Source organism: Alexandromys fortis, unplaced genomic scaffold (genome assembly GCF_014885135.2).
Source record: "Alexandromys fortis isolate MF-2015 unplaced genomic scaffold, M_Fortis_MF-2015_v1.1 scaffold_290, whole genome shotgun sequence".
Classification (NCBI taxonomy): Eukaryota; Metazoa; Chordata; class Mammalia; order Rodentia; family Cricetidae; genus Alexandromys; species Alexandromys fortis.
The window spans coordinates 235251-252996 of NW_026068167.1; the positions used below are offsets into that span (position 1 = coordinate 235251).

Genomic DNA, 17746 nt, shown 5'->3' on the forward strand with positions numbered 1-17746 from the left:
GGGTCTTCTATTCGATTCCATTGGTCGACTTCTCTGTTTTTATGCCAATACCAAGCTGTTTTCAATACTGTAGCTCTGTAATAGAGTTTGAAGTCAGGGATGGTAATGCCTCCAGACGTTCCTTTATTGTATAAGATTGTTTTGGCTATCCTGGGTTTTTTGTTTTTCCATATAAAGTTGATTATTGTCTTCTCCAGATCTGTGAAGAATTTTGATGGGCTTTTGATGGGAATTGCATTGAATCTATAGATTGCTTTTGGTAGAATTGCCATTTTTACTATGTTGATCCTCCCAATCCAAGAGCAAGGGAGATCCTTCCATTTTCTGGTGTCCTCTTCTATTTCTTTCTTCAAAGACTTAAAGTTCTTGTCAAATAGATCTTTCACTTCCTTGGTCAGGGTTACCCCAAGGTATTTTATGCTATTTGTGGCTATCGTGAAAGGTGATGCTACCCAGTCTTTTCTTATACTCCATGGCTTTGCCTGGTCTGGACATTTCATATGAATGGATACAGTACATGGATGTGTCTCATTGCTTTAACTGAACATGCCTTCAAAGTTTATCCATATTGAACCAAGCCTGGTGGCACACACCTTTAATTCCAGTTCTCAGGAGGCAGAGGAAGGTGGATCTCTGTTAGTTTGGGGCCAGCCTGGTCTACAGAATGAGTTCCAGCATAGGCTGCAGAGAAACCCTGTCTCAAAAAAAAAAAAAAAAAAAAAAAAAAAAAAAAAAGCCAAAAATCAAAAAAAGAAGAGAACAAGGGAGAAAGAAAGAGAGGGACATTTCCGGGCTCACAAGCCAGGCAGCTGCCAGTCAGACGTGAGAAGCAGGAAAGCAGGAGATACAGAAAGGTGAAAACCCCCGAGGCAAAAGTAGATAGAGAAAATAGATTAAGTTATAACAGCTAGCAAGAAACGAGCATAAGATAAGGCCCGGCATTCATAACTAATAACAAGTCTCCATGTCCCGATTTGGGAGCTGGTTGGTGGCCCAAAAGAAAAAGCCTGCTATGGTTTTTCTTGGGTTGTATGGTTTAGCCTGGGTTGTTGCATGTGCTATGCAATTTTCCTACCAGCGAGCTCTCCAGATGCAGATTTTTTTTTTTTTTTTGAGACAGGATTTCTCTGTATAGCCCTGGCTGTCCTGGAAATATCTCTGTAGACCAAGCTGGCCTGAACAATCACAGAGATCAGCCTGCCTCTGTCTCTCAAGTGCTGGGATTAAAGGCCTGGTTGTTACTGATTCTTTGTGGCTTTCACTTTGTGTATCTTCCTCCCACTCATCTCCCTTTCCCTCCCCATCTACCCTGTTTTTCCCCAAGATAAAACAAAATAAAATTGAAAAGAGAGAAAAAGAAAAAAAGAAAAATCTCATTGTGGAAGCTGCAACGTGACACGGTGAGTCACACAGAATATCCTTGTGTCCATGTATCTTTATTTGCAAGTGTTCACTGTAATGAGTCATTGGTCTGGTTCCAGGCCTCTGGTTTCTGATACACTGTTAACACTGGGCCTTCACCAGGACTCCTCTTGAATATCCTGTTGTCCTGTGTCATGGAGATCCTGCAACTTAGGTTCCTATTTCTTTAGCAATAGTAATTTTCCTTTTAAAATATTTTTTGAGAATAATATATTTTTATTACATTATTTCCCATCTTCCATATCATCCCAGATAAAAATTATATTTTCAGAAAATGTTATAAAATTAAATGTGAAATTTTGCTCATACTTTTTTTCCTATTCTAACTTACATATTACATTCTCCAAGTCACATGCACATAACCCTAATTCTCCTTAAGTTTATTCTATTGTGCCACACAATTAGTCTTTTGTAGGCCATGGATATAAGGGTGCTAAGCTGCAGGTGCTCTTTACCAATGAGACATACCTCCAGCCTGAGCCTCAGATCTTTCTTGGCTCTTTCGAGACAGAATTTCTTTGTGTAGCCTTGCTGGTTTGGAACCCACTCGATAGTCTGTAGATCAGGCTGGCTCTGAACTCAGATTGCCTGCCTCTGCCTCCTAAGTGCTGCGATTAAACATGTGTACCACCACTGCCCCCTCCCCCTTTTGTCTCAGATCTTTAAAAGTTTGCACCTTCACAATTTTACAATTTGATCCTACTTCCTCACAAAAAACTATTCTAAGTTGCTCCAGCCCTGGCTTGTAAGTCATGAGGGTTTTATGAAGCTTTCCTCCCTCTTCCAGAGAGAGATCTTAAGATGTAGCCCACAATGGCCTGGAACTCAGACGAGTGATCCTCCTGCCCTATCTTTCCTATTGCTGGGGATGCAGCTGTGCGGTAGCATTCTGGGTCTGACAGGAACTGTACTGAGCCCCACGGGACAGGCTAAAATAAAATACACATACCATACAATTCTGTATTGTTTTATAGTATATTTAAAAAATGACAGTAACAGTGCACTCCCTTTATTGGGGAATGATACATCCATTGTCATTGAATAGGGCCTTAAAGAGTAACAGCATTTTGTTCAAACAGAACTTATAATTGCACAAAATTCATACAAAGCATTAAGAAATGTTGACCAAAATTGCAGTTTCTGGATTCTGGTGGGTGCATGGTCTATGGGCCTGAAGTCCAGTGGTGACCCCTGACCCATACAATACTGACAGTCAAAGCTCCGCAGTGGCCATAGGAAGAAGCCCAGAGGTTTGTGACCATAGGATTCTGTTACAGTGTTAGGAGTTAATGATGTCATTGCCCAGGAACACATAAACAGTGTCAGTTTAAAGATTTACCAAGGTCTAAAACTTACACAGTCTATTCAGGTTTGGGCCTTAGATGTCACTTCAGGAAGTTAAGAATAAAAACCACTAGCCACACTATAAAAAATTCTCCGTGTAGTGTTCTTTATGACACCAGCTTGGACACTCATTTAAATTTTTTTTTTTTTTTTTTTTTTTGAGATATGGTCTCTCTTTGTAACCCTGGTTGTCTTGGAACTCACTATACAGACCAGGCTGTCCTCGAACTCTGAGACCTGCCTGGCTCTGTCTCCTGAGTGTTGGGATTAAAGGTGTGTACCACCACTGCCTGATTAAATAAGTGACCCTTTCTTTTACAGTCTTCCAGACAGTTGTGGCAATGGCTCCAACTCAGAACTCAAGTTTAATTGGCAGGAGTTTCTGGGAACATTGTTATAAAGGAGGCGAAGGTACCATTTACTTATGACCTGCATGAACACAAGAGAGCAGGCAGGACCCATACTTTCTACTTTCAGTCTCTGTATTACTATTATTTTCATCTTTGGAACAGGGACTTACCCTGTAGCCTAGGCTAGTCTTGAACTCAGAGCAATCCCCTTCAATCTAGCAAGTGCTGTGCTGACAGGTGTGTGTGTGTGTGTGTGTGTGAACTATGTCTGGGTACAGTTGTCTGTATTATGCACACACTCAGATTTAAAAGAAACACACTAGCTCTTACGGTCCTTTTATCACAGAGCTTTTGAAAAAAGCATTTGTATTAATCCAGCCCTGCCCTGCTCACCATGCAAGCTGGGTTGTATAACCGAACCTGATGCTGAGTTTAGGGAAAGAAACATGATTCTTTGTCACTGCCATGCCACCCTAGCTTAGAGTAGGAAGTGGACCACATGGAACTCACCTTTAATCCCAGCACTCCAGAGGCAGAGACGGCTGGATTTCTGTGAGTTCGAGGCTAGCCTGGTGTACAGGGGAGCCAGGGCTGTTACCTGGACTGAGTCCTATCATGATGATTTGACATACATAGCCAGTTCAAGGGAACCGACAAAGGGCTAGGAGGTGGTGGTGCAGGCCTTTAGTCTTAGCAGGGAGGCAGATAGAGGCGGATCTCTTAGTCAAGGTCAGCCTGGTTTATAAAGAGGGTTCCAGGACAGCTAGGGCTACACAGATAAACCCTGTCTTGAAAAAATCAACCATCCAACCAACTAGCCAACCAGCCAAAATCCCCACAAAAGCCCTGTAAAAATGGGCAGGGTGCAGGAAGACTGGTAGTCTGAGGCCAGCCTGAACTACGTCAAGAGCCTGTCACAAAGGAAAGCAGCCTGTGAAGGATCTGAGGCACAGTGACATTTTGTCTAAGAAAAGAACCTACGAAGGACAGGAAGGTGGATGTTTGAAAAAGAATCCCCTTTAAAAACCTAGGCACTTTCCAGGTGCTGGACAACCGAATGGCAAGAAAGACCCAAGACTTTTGTTGGCTGGCTGGTGTTGCTGTACTGTGGCTGAATGGAAAGACTGCAGGACATGCATGCTCCCTGAGCCTGAGAGGTCCCAGAAGATGTATGGAGCTTGGCCGTGGAGGCAGAGATCATGGAGGATAGGTACTGGCCACCTGGAACACTGACAGGTGGCTTTTAGCACAGGCAGGCATCACACAAGCGTCTAGGATACTAAGTGGATCTCAGCATAAGTGCAGAAAGGGAGAACCTGAAGACAAGTTTTCTGTTGAATGTATTAACTGGAATGCATGGGTATGCACAACCAAAACCGTACTTTACACTCAAATGTTAAACTTCCTTGACCATTAGCTTTCCAGAATTACTGTCACTAAAGTCCTAGAAACAGACTGTTCCAGAATTCACCTTCCCAGATTTACATCTACCTAACATGAGAATGTCCTGATATACAGGGACATACACTCATATAGCTGTGTACTCCCCACAGAACCTGTGTCTAACCCCCCACAGAGACGCTGACTACACACATAGGCAGTCTGGGACCTGAGACGTGACAGCGACAGTGGTGGTCATGAGGTCCTGCTGCAGATCTGTTCAATGTCATTCATCTCTTTGGGACAATCTGCAGAAAGGATAAGAGGTGAGTCCTGAGTCACCACCACATCATCCTCAATCCGTACTCCGAGACCGCGAAACTTCTCTGGTGCGTCTCTGTCATCCTCAGGAATGTAAATGCCTGAAGAAGAGAAACGGGTTGTGTGTGACCAGTGACAGTAACCAGAAGCATGTTCACCTCTGTTTCAGTTCCTTCAACTGACGGATCTTCAGTGCACTTACCTCAGAGTGGTAGGAATTAAATGAACTACTACAGACAACAGAGCTGTGTATAGGAAGCTCAGTCAAGGTGGCTGTCACTAGTTAGGATTACTACTGTTATAGCCATTTTGTTTAGTAGACTACAGATTGCATTCAACTATAGTAATACCAATCACGATTCTGTCATGGTGTAGTCGTTTAAGAAAGTCACTAATTTGACTGGCAGTGGTGGTGCACGCCTTTAATCCCAGCACTCAGGAGGCAGATGCAGGTGGATCTCTGTGATTTCTAGACCAGCTTGGTCTACAGAGTTCCAGGATAGTCAGGGCTGTTACACAGAGAAAGCCTGTCTTGAAAAGCAAAAAATAAAACAAAACAAAAACCAAGAAAGAAACAAATAACAACAACAACAACAACAAAACAAACAAAAAACCCCCAAACCTCCAAACCAAAAACTCCCAAAAACAAAAACCCAAAAACAAATCAACAAACAAATGCAAAAAACCTTTATCAGTCATAACACACCTAATTTTCAAACTCTGGGTCCTGGTCTAAGAATCATCAATTTTTTAATAGTCAGACTCTCCTACGAGCCCTTGCACCTCACTGTGGCCACAACTTGACTTTTCCACTTGCTCAACAGGCTTGAGTCAGGTTACTCTGTGGGATGAGGGTGGGCAGTTCACTGTAGGTAGCGGGATGCTGCAACACACCACTACTGTGAGACTATCACAAGCTGACCATGGCAAAGGCAGGATTAAAAAAAATTATTTCTTAATATCAACTTACAGAAAGTATTTGCCATCTGTTGTTCATTTGAGGAGTCAAATTAAACAAACTGTGTGATCCTAAGTAAAAAAACTCAAGACAAACCTAAATATTTTATATTCTGTAAATAAAAGTAGCAGTGGTGGCACACACCTTTAATCCCAGCACTTGGGAGGCCGAGGCAGGCAAATCTCTGTAAGTTCAAGGCTAGCCTGGTCTATAAGAGCTAGTCCAGGACATGCTCCAAAAGCTACAAAGAAAGAAACCCTGTTTCGAAAAACCAAAAAAGTAGCAATGCACACTTCAGGGTTAAGCCATCCCTCACCTGGTTCAATTGTGATCACCATACCAGGCTGCAGAGGGAGTGAACGAGGCATGTCTGGAGTGTCATGGACATCCATTCCAAGGTAATGGCCAACATGGTGAGGGCAGTATTTCCGAGCAGCCTGGAAAAGATAATTAGCACAGTAGTCTTAGGGCAACAAGTTCCTACAGGGAAAAGTTGGTATAGACAAATCAGTGAGACGTGGTGTTAGTAACTTCCAGTTTCTGCCATCTAACCTAGCCTTGGATTAATACTTGAGAGACCTGACAAACTGCAACTTTTTTGGAAGAGTGTGGTGTGTTGTGCTGGTGCATGAGTGTGTGGGATGCCAGTGTGTGCACTTGTGTGCAGGTACACAGATGCATGAATGCGCCTACTGAAGCCAGAGTTGACAGTGGCTGTCTTCCTCCACAGAACTTCACCTTGTTTCTTGATTGGTTGGCTGGTTGGTTGTATTTTTGTGTGGCTGTTCATGTCTAATGTGTGTGGAGGTAAGAACACAACCTGTTCTATCCTCCTGCTATGTATTTTCTGGGGGAATGAACTCAGGCCATCAGCCTTGGTGGCATGTGACTTTTTATACATGGAACTACCTTGTCATCCCTTTTCTTGATGAGCTTGTAGCTCACTGGATGGCTAGATTAAGGGTGAGCAAGTCCACAGAGGTCGCTTCAGTCTCCACTGCCTAGTGCCGGGATTATGGAAACATGCTGCTATGTTTTTTAAAGAGACAGGGTCTCTGTGTAGCCAGGGCTGTCCTGGAATTTTCTCTGTAGACCAGGCTGTCCTGGAACGCACAGAGATCCATATGCCTCTGCCTTGGAGTGTTGGGAGACAGAGGCAGGTGGATCTCAGTGAGTTCGAGGCCAGCCTGGTCTACCAAGCGAGTTCCAGGACAGCCAACTGTTACACAGAGAAACTCAGTCTTGAAAAACAAACAATCAAACAAAAAATTTATTTAATTTTACTAGTATGAGTGTATGTCTGCATGTATGTATGTGTACTCTGTACGCACCTAGTGTCCTCAAAAACCCGAAGAGGGCATCAGATCTCTTAGAACTGCAGTTACAGATGTTCATGACCCTCTACGTGTGTGCTGGCAACCTGGGTTCTCTGAAAGAGCAGCCTGAGTCATCTGTTCAGCTTCTACACCTTCTTTTTCACGAGGATGCTGGGGATCTGAACTCAGGTCCTCATGCTTGCATCAGAAATCACTTTACTCACTGAGCCACGTCTATGCCTGGCAAACTGTGCCATCAGCATACTTACCATGCTGCCTTCCATCCCACTGTTAAATTTATTATACACAGGCTAAGGAAAATCAGTAATAACTGACAAAGAGAATCGGTTTCAGGACAAGGTATAGCTCAGTGGTATTTGCCTATCATATGCAAGGTCTTCAGTTTCATCCCTAGCACAGGGGAGGAAAAAAATCTTTTTGGGGAAAGGGAGGACAGCAATGTTGTTATCCTTTCAAGTCATACAGGGAAGATATGCAGAGCAGTGGTGGTGCAGGCCTTTAATCCCAGTAACTGGGAGGCAGATCTCAGTGAATTTGAGGCCAGCCTGGTCTACAACAGGAGTTCCAAGACAGCCTGGACTTATACAGAGCAACCCTGCCTTGAAAAACCAACCAACCAACCAAACAAACAAAAAAGGAAGATACAGACTATGAGCATACACTTGGAATCCCAGTTCTTGGTGGGTGGAAACAGGAGAATCAGGAATTTAAGACCAGCCCGGGTTATGAGATCTTGTCCCTGCCATCAGTGAAATAAAAAAGATATAACTCACACATCTCTCTTGGGTAGCCTATTTTGGAAATCCTAAGTATTCCATATCAAATTGTGGGATAGGCATGATGTATATTTATTGGCTTGGATAACTCTATCAGTTAGTTAAATATTTGCTGGCTTGGCACAGGGAATTTGTAACTTCTTTTTTTTTTTTTTTTGACAATAGGAATCCTGGAATTCTAAAATTGGAGATGGAAGATGTCCAATGATTGTGTGGCTCAGGTTTTTGCAATTATAATAGATACCATTACATTTAGATACAGAGAAAACCCATTACAGATGTAACCCTTGGGCATTTTGCTAAAATCTCAATAATGTAACTGAATCAATAAACAGTCTCCCCTCTGGTCCCCAGAATTCCCAGGAAAGGTTTAGGAGTTAGCGTTCTCTCCTTGTTTGCTTCCTTCCCACCCTGCCTGTACAGACTTCATTTTCTGTTTTCTGAGGACTACACTAGTCCTGTAGCAGACCATGAATCAGAACGTGCTGCCACCTGCTGGCAAAAGTAAGCATCAACTTCCTTTGTTTTAATCCATGTTAAAGCTAAATCCATTTTACAAGGAAATGCAAAGACAGTGTCTAAGTTTTGTAGCTTTATTAAGAAGGGCAAAAACTGAGTTCTGCGGTAGTGATGCATGCCTTTAAACCCAGCACTCTGTGAGTTCGAGGCCAGCCTGGGCTACAAGAGTTAGTTCTAGGACTGGCACCAAAGCTACAGAGAAACCCTGTCTTGAAAAAGAAAAAAAAAAAAACAACCAACCAAACAAGCAAAAAATTGAGCAGCGTGCTAGCTGTTCTCAAGGACTGGGTGAAGAGGAGGAAGGTACCTTGAAGGTGTTTTCTTTGCCGTTCTTCACGATGCCCAGATCTTTAAGCTTCTGCCCCATTAGTGTTATCATCCTGCTGTAGATGTTCTCCAAGCTCGTCCCAGGGGAGCACAGTGTCAAACACGCTCTCTGGATCTCTAGAACAGCTTCATAGAGCTCTGCCTGAGGCGCCGTGAATCTAGGGACAGGAAAGCCCAGGAATGCGAGTTAGGTATTCGGTAGGCAGGCCTGGCAGCAGGTGTTTTACTAGCTAGTCATCTTGCTGGACCTTCAATAGTTTAAGATGAAAGTTTACATTACTGATTTAAACCTTTTCTTCCTTTTTATTTCTTTCCGTGTTGCAGTTTGAGCTCAAAGCCTTGTGAATATGAGGCAAGTACCTACCACTTTCCTTTCCAGTTTTGTTTGTATTACTGTCACTGTTTTACTTTTCTACACTTGATTTTAGTCAAAAGATCAAGAAGCCATACCATTGGTTGATGTTTTCATGGAAATGTTTTTCCCCATCTTCATGAGTTTCAGAGTTTTTTGTTTGTTTGTTTTTTTTTTTTTTTGGTTTTTTTGAGACAGGGTTTCTCTGTAGCTTTGGAGCCTGTCCTGGAACTCCCTTCGTAGACCAGACTGGCCTCGAACTCACAGAGATCCGCCTGCCTCTGCCTCCCGAGTGCTGGGATTAAAGGCGTGCGCCACCACTGCCCGGCTGAGTTTTTATTTTCGTGCTAGGCAGTAGTGATGTACACCTTTAATCCCAGCACTATGGAGCAGAGGTGGGCAGACCTCTTGAGTTTGAGGCCAGCATGACTTACAGAGTGAGTTCCAGGACAGGGCTACACAGAGAAGCCCTGCTCAAAAAACAAAAACAAAAACAAAACAAAACAAAAGGGGTGGATGGGGCTTGTCGTCAGGAATGGTGGTGCACGCCTATAATTCCTATACTTAGTTTGCTTGAGAATTCATGGCACGGTGCACATGTGCAGGACTGGAGGATAAAGGATAACCTGGGAAATCAGTTCTTTCTGTGTGACTCCCAAGAGGGTTTAAATTTAGGTCATAAAGGCTTGGTGGCAAGTGCCTTCACCCACTAAAGCCATCCCTGCCAGCCCCCCAATTTTTTTTTTTTTTTAGCAATCTGTTGTAACTTCTCTATTGGCTTGTTAGATATACTTATTTGTATTATCTTTTTTTGGTTGCTTTAGGGGTTATGTTGTTCTGAAGAGTGATTTTCTCATTTTGGCTGGATCCAAAGCACAAGTGTTCTCAATGGGAAGCAACTAGACTCTCTGCCTAGTTTACCCAGATTCTAGCTGCTGGTATTTTACTGAGTGCTCTAGTGTCTTTGTAGCAAAGTTTTGTTATTAGCTAATAATTTTTGAATATTTTATATGAAGATTTGGGGATTTACTCTCTCCAGTTTCCTCTCTTCAAGAATTTCCCCCAAATTTCTGGTTTGTTTGCCAAGACCTAAATCTGTTCTCTGTGTTTTTTTTTTTTTTTTTTTTCTTTTTCTTTTTTGAGATAGGGTTTTTCTGTATAGCCTTGGCTGTCCTGGAACTCACTCTGTTGACCAGGCTAGACTTGAATTCAAGAGACCCACCTGCCTCTGCCTCAGAGTGCTGGGATTAAAGGCGTGCGCCATTGCTGCCAGGCTGTTCTCTGCCATCTTAGGCTTCTGAGACTGGCTTTACACTGGTATAGTACTGTGGACTAGGAAACGCCTTTGGGGCTTGCCAGACAGGTGGCTCAGTGTTCAGAGTGATTCCCTCCTTTTGCAGAGGACCTGAGTTTAGTTCATAGCACCCAGTCAGGCAGAATTACCTGTAAATGCGGCTCCAGGGCATCCAATGCCTCTGGCCTTCACTGGTTCCTGTATGCACACAGGTATATAAATTAAAACTAAATTTAAAAAAAAATGAAGAAACTAGCCTCAGGCTGAAAACCCTAACCACTAAATCTACCCATTTTAGTTATTTTAAGAGGATTTACATGGGTTGGAGAGGCAGCTCAGTGGTTTTGAGACTGGCTGCTCTTCCAGAGGACCCGGGTTTGACTTTCAGTGCCCACATGATGGCTCACAGCTGTTTATTTTTTTTAATGGTTTATTTATTTTTATTTATTTTATGTGCATTATTGTGCCTGAATGTGTGTCTGTGTGAGGGTGTCAGAACCTCTGGAACTGGAGTTATAGACAGTTATGAGTTGCTATGTGGGTACTGGGAATTGGACCTGGGTTCTCTAGGAAGAGCAGCCAATACTCCCAACATCAGAGCAATCTCCCCAGCCCCATCTTAAAGCTGTTCATAATTTCAATTTCAGGGGATCTAATGCCCTCGTCTGGTCTGTAGGCACTACACACATATGGTGCAAAAACACACACAATTTTACAGGTTTTGACTGTTTGTTCTTTGAGACAGGGTTTCTATGTGTAACGGCCCTGGCTGTCCTGAAACTTGCTTTGTAGACCAGGCTGGCCTTGAACTCACAGAGATCTGCCAGCTTCTGCCTTCTGAGTGCTGGTGAATTAAAGGTGCCCACCACCACTACCCAGCAGGATTTACACTTTTTGCCTATAATGGATAGATACTCTCTAGTGCCTTCAAATTGTTCTTACTATTTTGTTGAGATTTTATAATCATTATCTACGAAGTGTTAATGCAACAAAGATATACTACTGTATAAGACATTATAATTAGAAGGTAAAAAGCAATAAAGAAAACCACAATGCAAATATCAAAACAAAGTGTATGTGGTTCCTATGTTAAGCCTTTCTATGTGCCTTACATGAATAAATCAGGCAAAAACAAAACCAGTAAAAAGCTTTGTAAAGACAGCTAACTTGATATATAAAAGCCACTTATTCTAGATACATCCATCCACTAACTTAAATCCTAAGATCCATGGGGCATGTTACTCTGTAGATCCCTACCTGCCATTGACAGGCCATGTCCGGGTGATGTCACTCACATAGCAGGCAGATTCGCAACCTCCATCAAGAAGCACCATTTCACCATCCTGGAACACAGAAAGGGAAGGAGGTAGCAATCAGGCAATCTCACAATTGCAAGTTCTTGTCTATGTCTCTGGACTGCTGGAGAGATGGCTTGGTGATTAAGAGCACTTGTTCTAGCAGACAAGCTGGGTTTGGTTCCCTGTACTCACATAGTGGTTTACAACCACTCCCAGATCCAGTTCCAGGGGATCTGATGACCTCTTCTGATCTCCATGGGCCCATGCAGACAAACTACACACAAAAATTGAGGGGGGAAAGTTTCTGGGGCCAGCAGGATGGTTCATTGAGTAAGGGTGCTTGACAATCATCATCATCATCATCATCATCATCTACACACGTTAATCCACTTCCTTACTAAACACAATTACTCTTAGCATCTTTTCCTTAGGGTCTCTGTGTGTAGCTTTGGCTGGTCTGGAACTTTCTATGTAGAAGAGGCTGGCCATGAACTAACACAGATTCACTACTTTTAGCTCTTAATTTTAGCATTCCTTTTCTGCTGTCACAATACGTGTGGGAAAGAAGAAAATGTCGAGTGTCTTTGTCCTGATCAACTCATAACCCTTAAAGGTAGGTCATATCCTTGCCATACAGAAATAAGAACAAACTTTGGCATAAAAATGATGGTATTTGTCAGGTAGTGGTGGCACACACCTTAATCCCTCAGCATTCAGGAGGCAGAGGCAGGTGGATCTCTGAGTTTGAAGTCAGCCTGGTCTACAGAGTGAGTTCCAAGACAGCAAGGGCTACACAGAGAAACCCTGTCTGGGGTAGAGGTGAGGGTGGAGGACGGAAGAAATGGCAACAGAATGGAATAAAGTCCCTGTTAAAAGCTAACTTGGCCCTGTACAAAACACTTTATAAAACATTCACATTATATAAGGGATACTGGAAAGACTTTTGCTTAAAAACAGATAACCCAAGGCTGGGTGTGGTGATACACACCTTCAATTTTAGCACACAGGAGGCAGAAGCAGGGAAATCTCTGTGAGTTCCAGGCTAGCTGGTACTATATAGCAATTCTCTATCTCAGAAACAAAAACAAAAACCTAGACCTGGCAATAGTGGGCTAAGTTAATAGCAAATAAGACACATACCAACACTGGTAGATATATCTAACACATCACCTAGAACATGAGGAAGTCGAGGCAAGGGGAAGCATGAAACAGAGAACAGGATGAAAAGGTGTAGGACACATCTATTTTAGAGACCTTGAAGGAGTAAGGAATGAACATATAGAAGATAGGAAAGATAATACCTTAATTATATCTGAGACACTGACAACAGATTAAAGACATAAACATATAGATATAGAAAGCAGAAATAAATTAATTTACATAAAACCAAGTTGGATTTTTGTGTTCTCTATGTATCCCTGGCTAGCCTAGAACTTACTATGAAGACCAGGCTAGCCTCAAACTCATACTAGAGATCTGCCTATCCTTGTCTTCAGAGGACTGGGATTAAAGGCACACCACACAAGCCCACTGGCATCTTTACTTCTTAAAGTAACAGTCCAGTGATACTTCTTTTTGAGAAAAGATATAGTAACTATGATTATGAAGCAGATTTAGATATGACCATGACTTAACAAACAAGGTGGTAGAAAAATGTATAAAGTTATCTCAGGAAAAGAAATTTAATTGCCGTAATCACTTTGGAAATGTCTGGTATTGTCCAAGATGCAAACATGCGCATCTTTCAACCCAGACATTCCACTATTACGTGTCCCTTGGAAGAACTTGATGTCTTATATGCCAGGGCACAAACAATAACATTATAAATTTGGAAATAGCATATAAATGTCTATTATCTCATTAAAAAATTAAGAAAAAAATTTATAGTATTAAAGTCACTTAAAAATAACAATTATTGGGCTAGAGAGATGGCTCAGTTGTTAAGAGCACTGGCTGCTTTTCCAAAGGACCTGGGTTCAATTCCCAGCACCAACATGGTAGTTCACAACTGTCTGTTGTGTTCCAGTTCCAGGAATCCGACACCTCACACAGACATATGAGCAGGCAATAAATGTAATGTACATAAAAATAAATCTTTAAAAAAATTGTGAAACAATTTTAATTTTAATTAAATTTTAATTTAATTACAAAAAAGAATAGATGGGGCTGGAAAGATGGCTCAGAGGTTAAGGGCACTGACTGTTCTTCCAGGGGTCCTGAGTTCAATTCCCAGCAACCACATGGTGGCTCACAACCATCTAAAATGAGATCTGGTGCCCTCTTCTGGCAGGCAGGCATACATGGCGGCAGAACACTGTATTGTATATGTAATAAATAAAATCTTAAAAAAAAAAAAAGAATAGAAAACAATTTTGGTTTTGTTTTTAACAAATTCCGAGAATGGGATGTCTAATTAAATGTAAATGAAATAAAAAACAAAACAAAAACAAACAATTGTATTTGTGCTATATATAGCTCAGTGGCAGAGCACTCAAAGCACCCCAAGTCTGACCCTTAGCAACGCAAACAATAATATAAGACCCAAAAAACACTGCGCATGCCTGGTGCCCCAGCTACTCTCAGAAGGTTGACACAGAACGACAGGTGAAGGCGAGGAGTTGGCAGACAGCCTAGGCCACACGATAAGACTTGTCTCTTTAATTCCACCTCCAAAACTCTATTACTTAAGTATATATATCATTAGTTTTATGAAACTAATGATGCTTCTAAATAAAAATGTAAAATATTGTAATGTACTAATTTCCACGACTTTCTGTCTAGCTTAGTGGGAAAGGTGGCCTAGTCTTACAATGGCCTTGCAGTTCAAGCTGTTGAGTAGCCACAGAGCACTCCAGTGGGCCTTGTAACAGCACAAGAGGGAAAGCCATCACATCACGTTAACCCTTTAGACCGTCTGTTGTTCTACACAGTGAAACTACCGCAGAGCAACTGCAGCTGTGTGCCACTGGAAGTGCTGTGAAATGGCTTCAAAGCCGGGCATGGTGTGCATGCTGTAATGCCAGCACTTGGGAGAGAGACCAAGGCAGGAGGATTGCTACAAGTCTGAGGCCAGCTTGGGCTACGCAAGAGAATTCTAAGCTAGTCTAAACCATGGAGTAGCATCCTGCCAACAATAATACTCTGCCCCTAAACATTCTGAAGTTATACAAAGTTCAAAAACAGGGCTGAAGAGATGGCTCAGAGGTTAAGAGCATTGCCTGCTCTTCCAAAGGTCCTGAGTTCAATTCCCAGCAACCACATGGTGGCTCACAACCATCTGTAATGGGGTTTGGTGCCCTCTTCTGGCCTTCAGGCATACACACAGACAGAATATTGTATACATAATAAATAAATAAATATTAAAAAAAAACAAAGTTCAAAAATAAAGTCAAATTATGTTAAGTATGTATTGGTAAAAAAAAAACTCAAAAAAAAAAAAAAACTACGGTATGGACTAGAATGTAGCTCAGTAGAGTCTAGTATGACAAAGCCTTGGGTTCCATCCCCAGAACTACATAGAACTGGATGATGGCATCCACCTGTAATCCTAGCACTAGAGAGAGAGGCACACAAGAAAGCTCAGGGTCATTCTTGGCTACATCAGACCCTGTCTCTAAACCACCCATATCAACCATCCAAAAAAGACAAAACAAAGACACAATCACTACCACAATAAATTAAAAAAAAAAAGAGCCTGAACCAGTAGGCTAAGGAAGCCCATAAAGAAATACCAGCTTAAGCAGCTCCACAGGCTGCTTCACACACAGCACTCTGGAGGCTACCCGCCTGGTCCACCCAGTGCTGCCTCACACCCTGCCTGTGTACTACGGCTTGCTAACATTTAACAGCTATCTTTTTCACCCACTAAGTATGCTAGAAAATGTTCCTACCTGACAGGGCTACTCCAAGGACTAATGAAATAATATCCACAGACCATTTTAGAAATAAAAAGTGCTTTTCAATGGCATTCCATTTGCGAGGTAAGGAAGAGCAGTGAGTTTGGGAAAGCGGAGCCTCTTGGGGAGCGGACCACAGGGCATTCCGAATACCTTGATGAGCTGATTGTTCTTCACATAGTGCAAAGTGTTCGAGCGATTACCGCCTGCAACCACCGGTGGGTAGGCTAAGATGTCGGCACCTCGGGCCCGGCATTCAAATTCAAACTGTGAAAAAGAACAAAGTGTGACTCACACGGTTTCTGTGGAACTGTCCCAGCCCAGGCTGTTTTCTGACTCTCCCGATGTTCTACATTCTGGTCTATAAACGCCCTCTCACATCAACCCCGTCATCCAGCTTTAATACGGACAGAAGCTCACGTAGCCCAGATTGACCTCAAACTTACTATATACCTGAGGATGACCCCCAACTCCTGACCACATGTGTCCATTTCCTAAACGTTGCATTCTGACATGCAACAACCTTATTATTTAATCTCCTGTAATTTAAGCTTCCCATGGTTTTCAAAGGAAGTCCAGAAGACAGAGAAAATCTGTAAAGGCTGAGTCCAAAACATATGCAAGGCTATTCTTACCAACTAATCAATATGTGCCTTATATTCTTATCAATATCTTAAAATGGCTTATTTTATTTATTTATAAATGTTTATTATGTATACAGTGTTCTGTCTGCATGTACGCCTGCAGGCCAGAAGAGGGCACCAGATCTCATTACAGATGGTTGTGAGCCACCATGTGGTTGCTGGGAATTGAACTCAGGACCTCTGGAAGAGCAGTCAGTGTTCTTAACCTCTGAGCCATCTCTCTAGCCCTATTTACTTATCATTCATTCATTCATTCATTCATTTATTTTTGTTTTTCAAGACAGGATTTCTCTGTTGCTTTGGAGCCTGTCCTGGAACTAGCTCTTGTGGACCAGGCTGGCATTGAACTCACAGAGATCCACCTGTCTCTGCTTCCCGAGTGCTGGGATTAAAGGCGTGTGCCACCACTGCCCGGCTTAAAATGGTTAATTTTAGTTCTGTAAATAGTTACCAACCTAAATGTTCTGGTTAAGTGGAAAAGCATGCTGGGAAACTACATTCTGCCACCTTCAGTACACTCCGAAGGCTCCGTCTAAGGGCTGCCTCAAGTCTCCCTTCCTTTACAGGTACTCAGTGCTGGTCTCCATTCACACTTTTCTTCATGGGAACACCACATGCTTTAGATGAGTAAGTCAGCAACAACACCAGGAGGATGAGCTGCCACTACTCTACCTGCCTGCAAGCCAATGCCTGCCACCTGTGAACCAGTGACCTCACTTACACATTTGCCCCAACAGGCCCTTTCCTGCTATGTGAAGCTCACCTTTGCGTAGAGAAAGGCTTCGTCCACTGGTGCTTTACTGGCAAACATGGTCTCTATGAAGGCCTGGAGAGAGAGGGAAGGGGGAGGACTATGGTCACATTTGTTCACCTGCATGTACGTCCTAGTGAGGGTCCCTTAAAACTAAGCTTACAGACAGCTGTAAGCTGCCATGTCAGTGCTGGGAAATGAACCCAGGTCCTCTGGAGAGCAGCCAGTGCTCTTAAGAACTGAGCCAGCTCTTCAGCCCCAAATATAGTTTCATTTTATCTATCACACAAACATTCAAAATGTTGGAGTTCAGATAAAGAACACTTTTCCCAGCTGGGGGTAGGATGGGGACACAAGCCTTTAATTCCAGCACCCAGGAAAGGATCTGAGTTCAAGGCCAGCCTGGTCTACAGAGTAAGTTCCAGGCCAGCCAGAGCTACAGAATTTTCTCAACCAGATGCTATGACTAAGTAGTATAAAATTTCAGGAGGGAAAAGAAACATTGCTCGCTGGAATAGTTGATTGATGACCGATTTAGAGTTAGGGCGCTCAACCTTCCCACTCAGAATAAACACGTATGTTAGAGCCAGCAATCTGTAAAGTCTTATGTCTTCTCCAAAACTCATGCAAAGCATCAGTGCATGTCTTTATACAAGCACCCAGGAGGCAGAGGCAGGAGGGTCTCTGTAAGTTAATTAGAAAAACAAAAGTAACAGACACAGATGTACATGTATATGTACTATATATATGTATATGTACTATATATATGTATATATA

At 42.5% G+C, this 17746-nt stretch overlaps 1 protein-coding gene across 3 annotated transcripts in view; it reads right to left on the minus strand.

Moving 5' to 3' along the window:
* Positions 1-2373: 2373 nt before the first annotated feature.
* The window catches only part of Xpnpep3 (X-prolyl aminopeptidase 3), a 46282-nt gene continuing 30909 nt past the window's right edge, over positions 2374-17746 (minus strand). For 2 of the 3 annotated variants that reach the window (XM_050128265.1, XM_050128266.1), the window contains 6 exons: positions 16982-17044; positions 15728-15841; positions 11638-11723; positions 8715-8892; positions 6092-6212; positions 2374-4918 (listed from right to left, as the gene is read on the minus strand). In XM_050128265.1, the coding sequence (XP_049984222.1) occupies positions 4752-4918; positions 6092-6212; positions 8715-8892; positions 11638-11723; positions 15728-15841; positions 16982-17044 (729 nt within the window). In that variant the 3' untranslated portion in view covers positions 2374-4751. Of the gene's footprint in view, positions 4919-6091; positions 6213-8714; positions 8893-11637; positions 11724-15727; positions 15842-16981; positions 17045-17746 lie in introns of those variants that run through there. The other variant, XM_050128267.1, reaches the window with a different exon arrangement.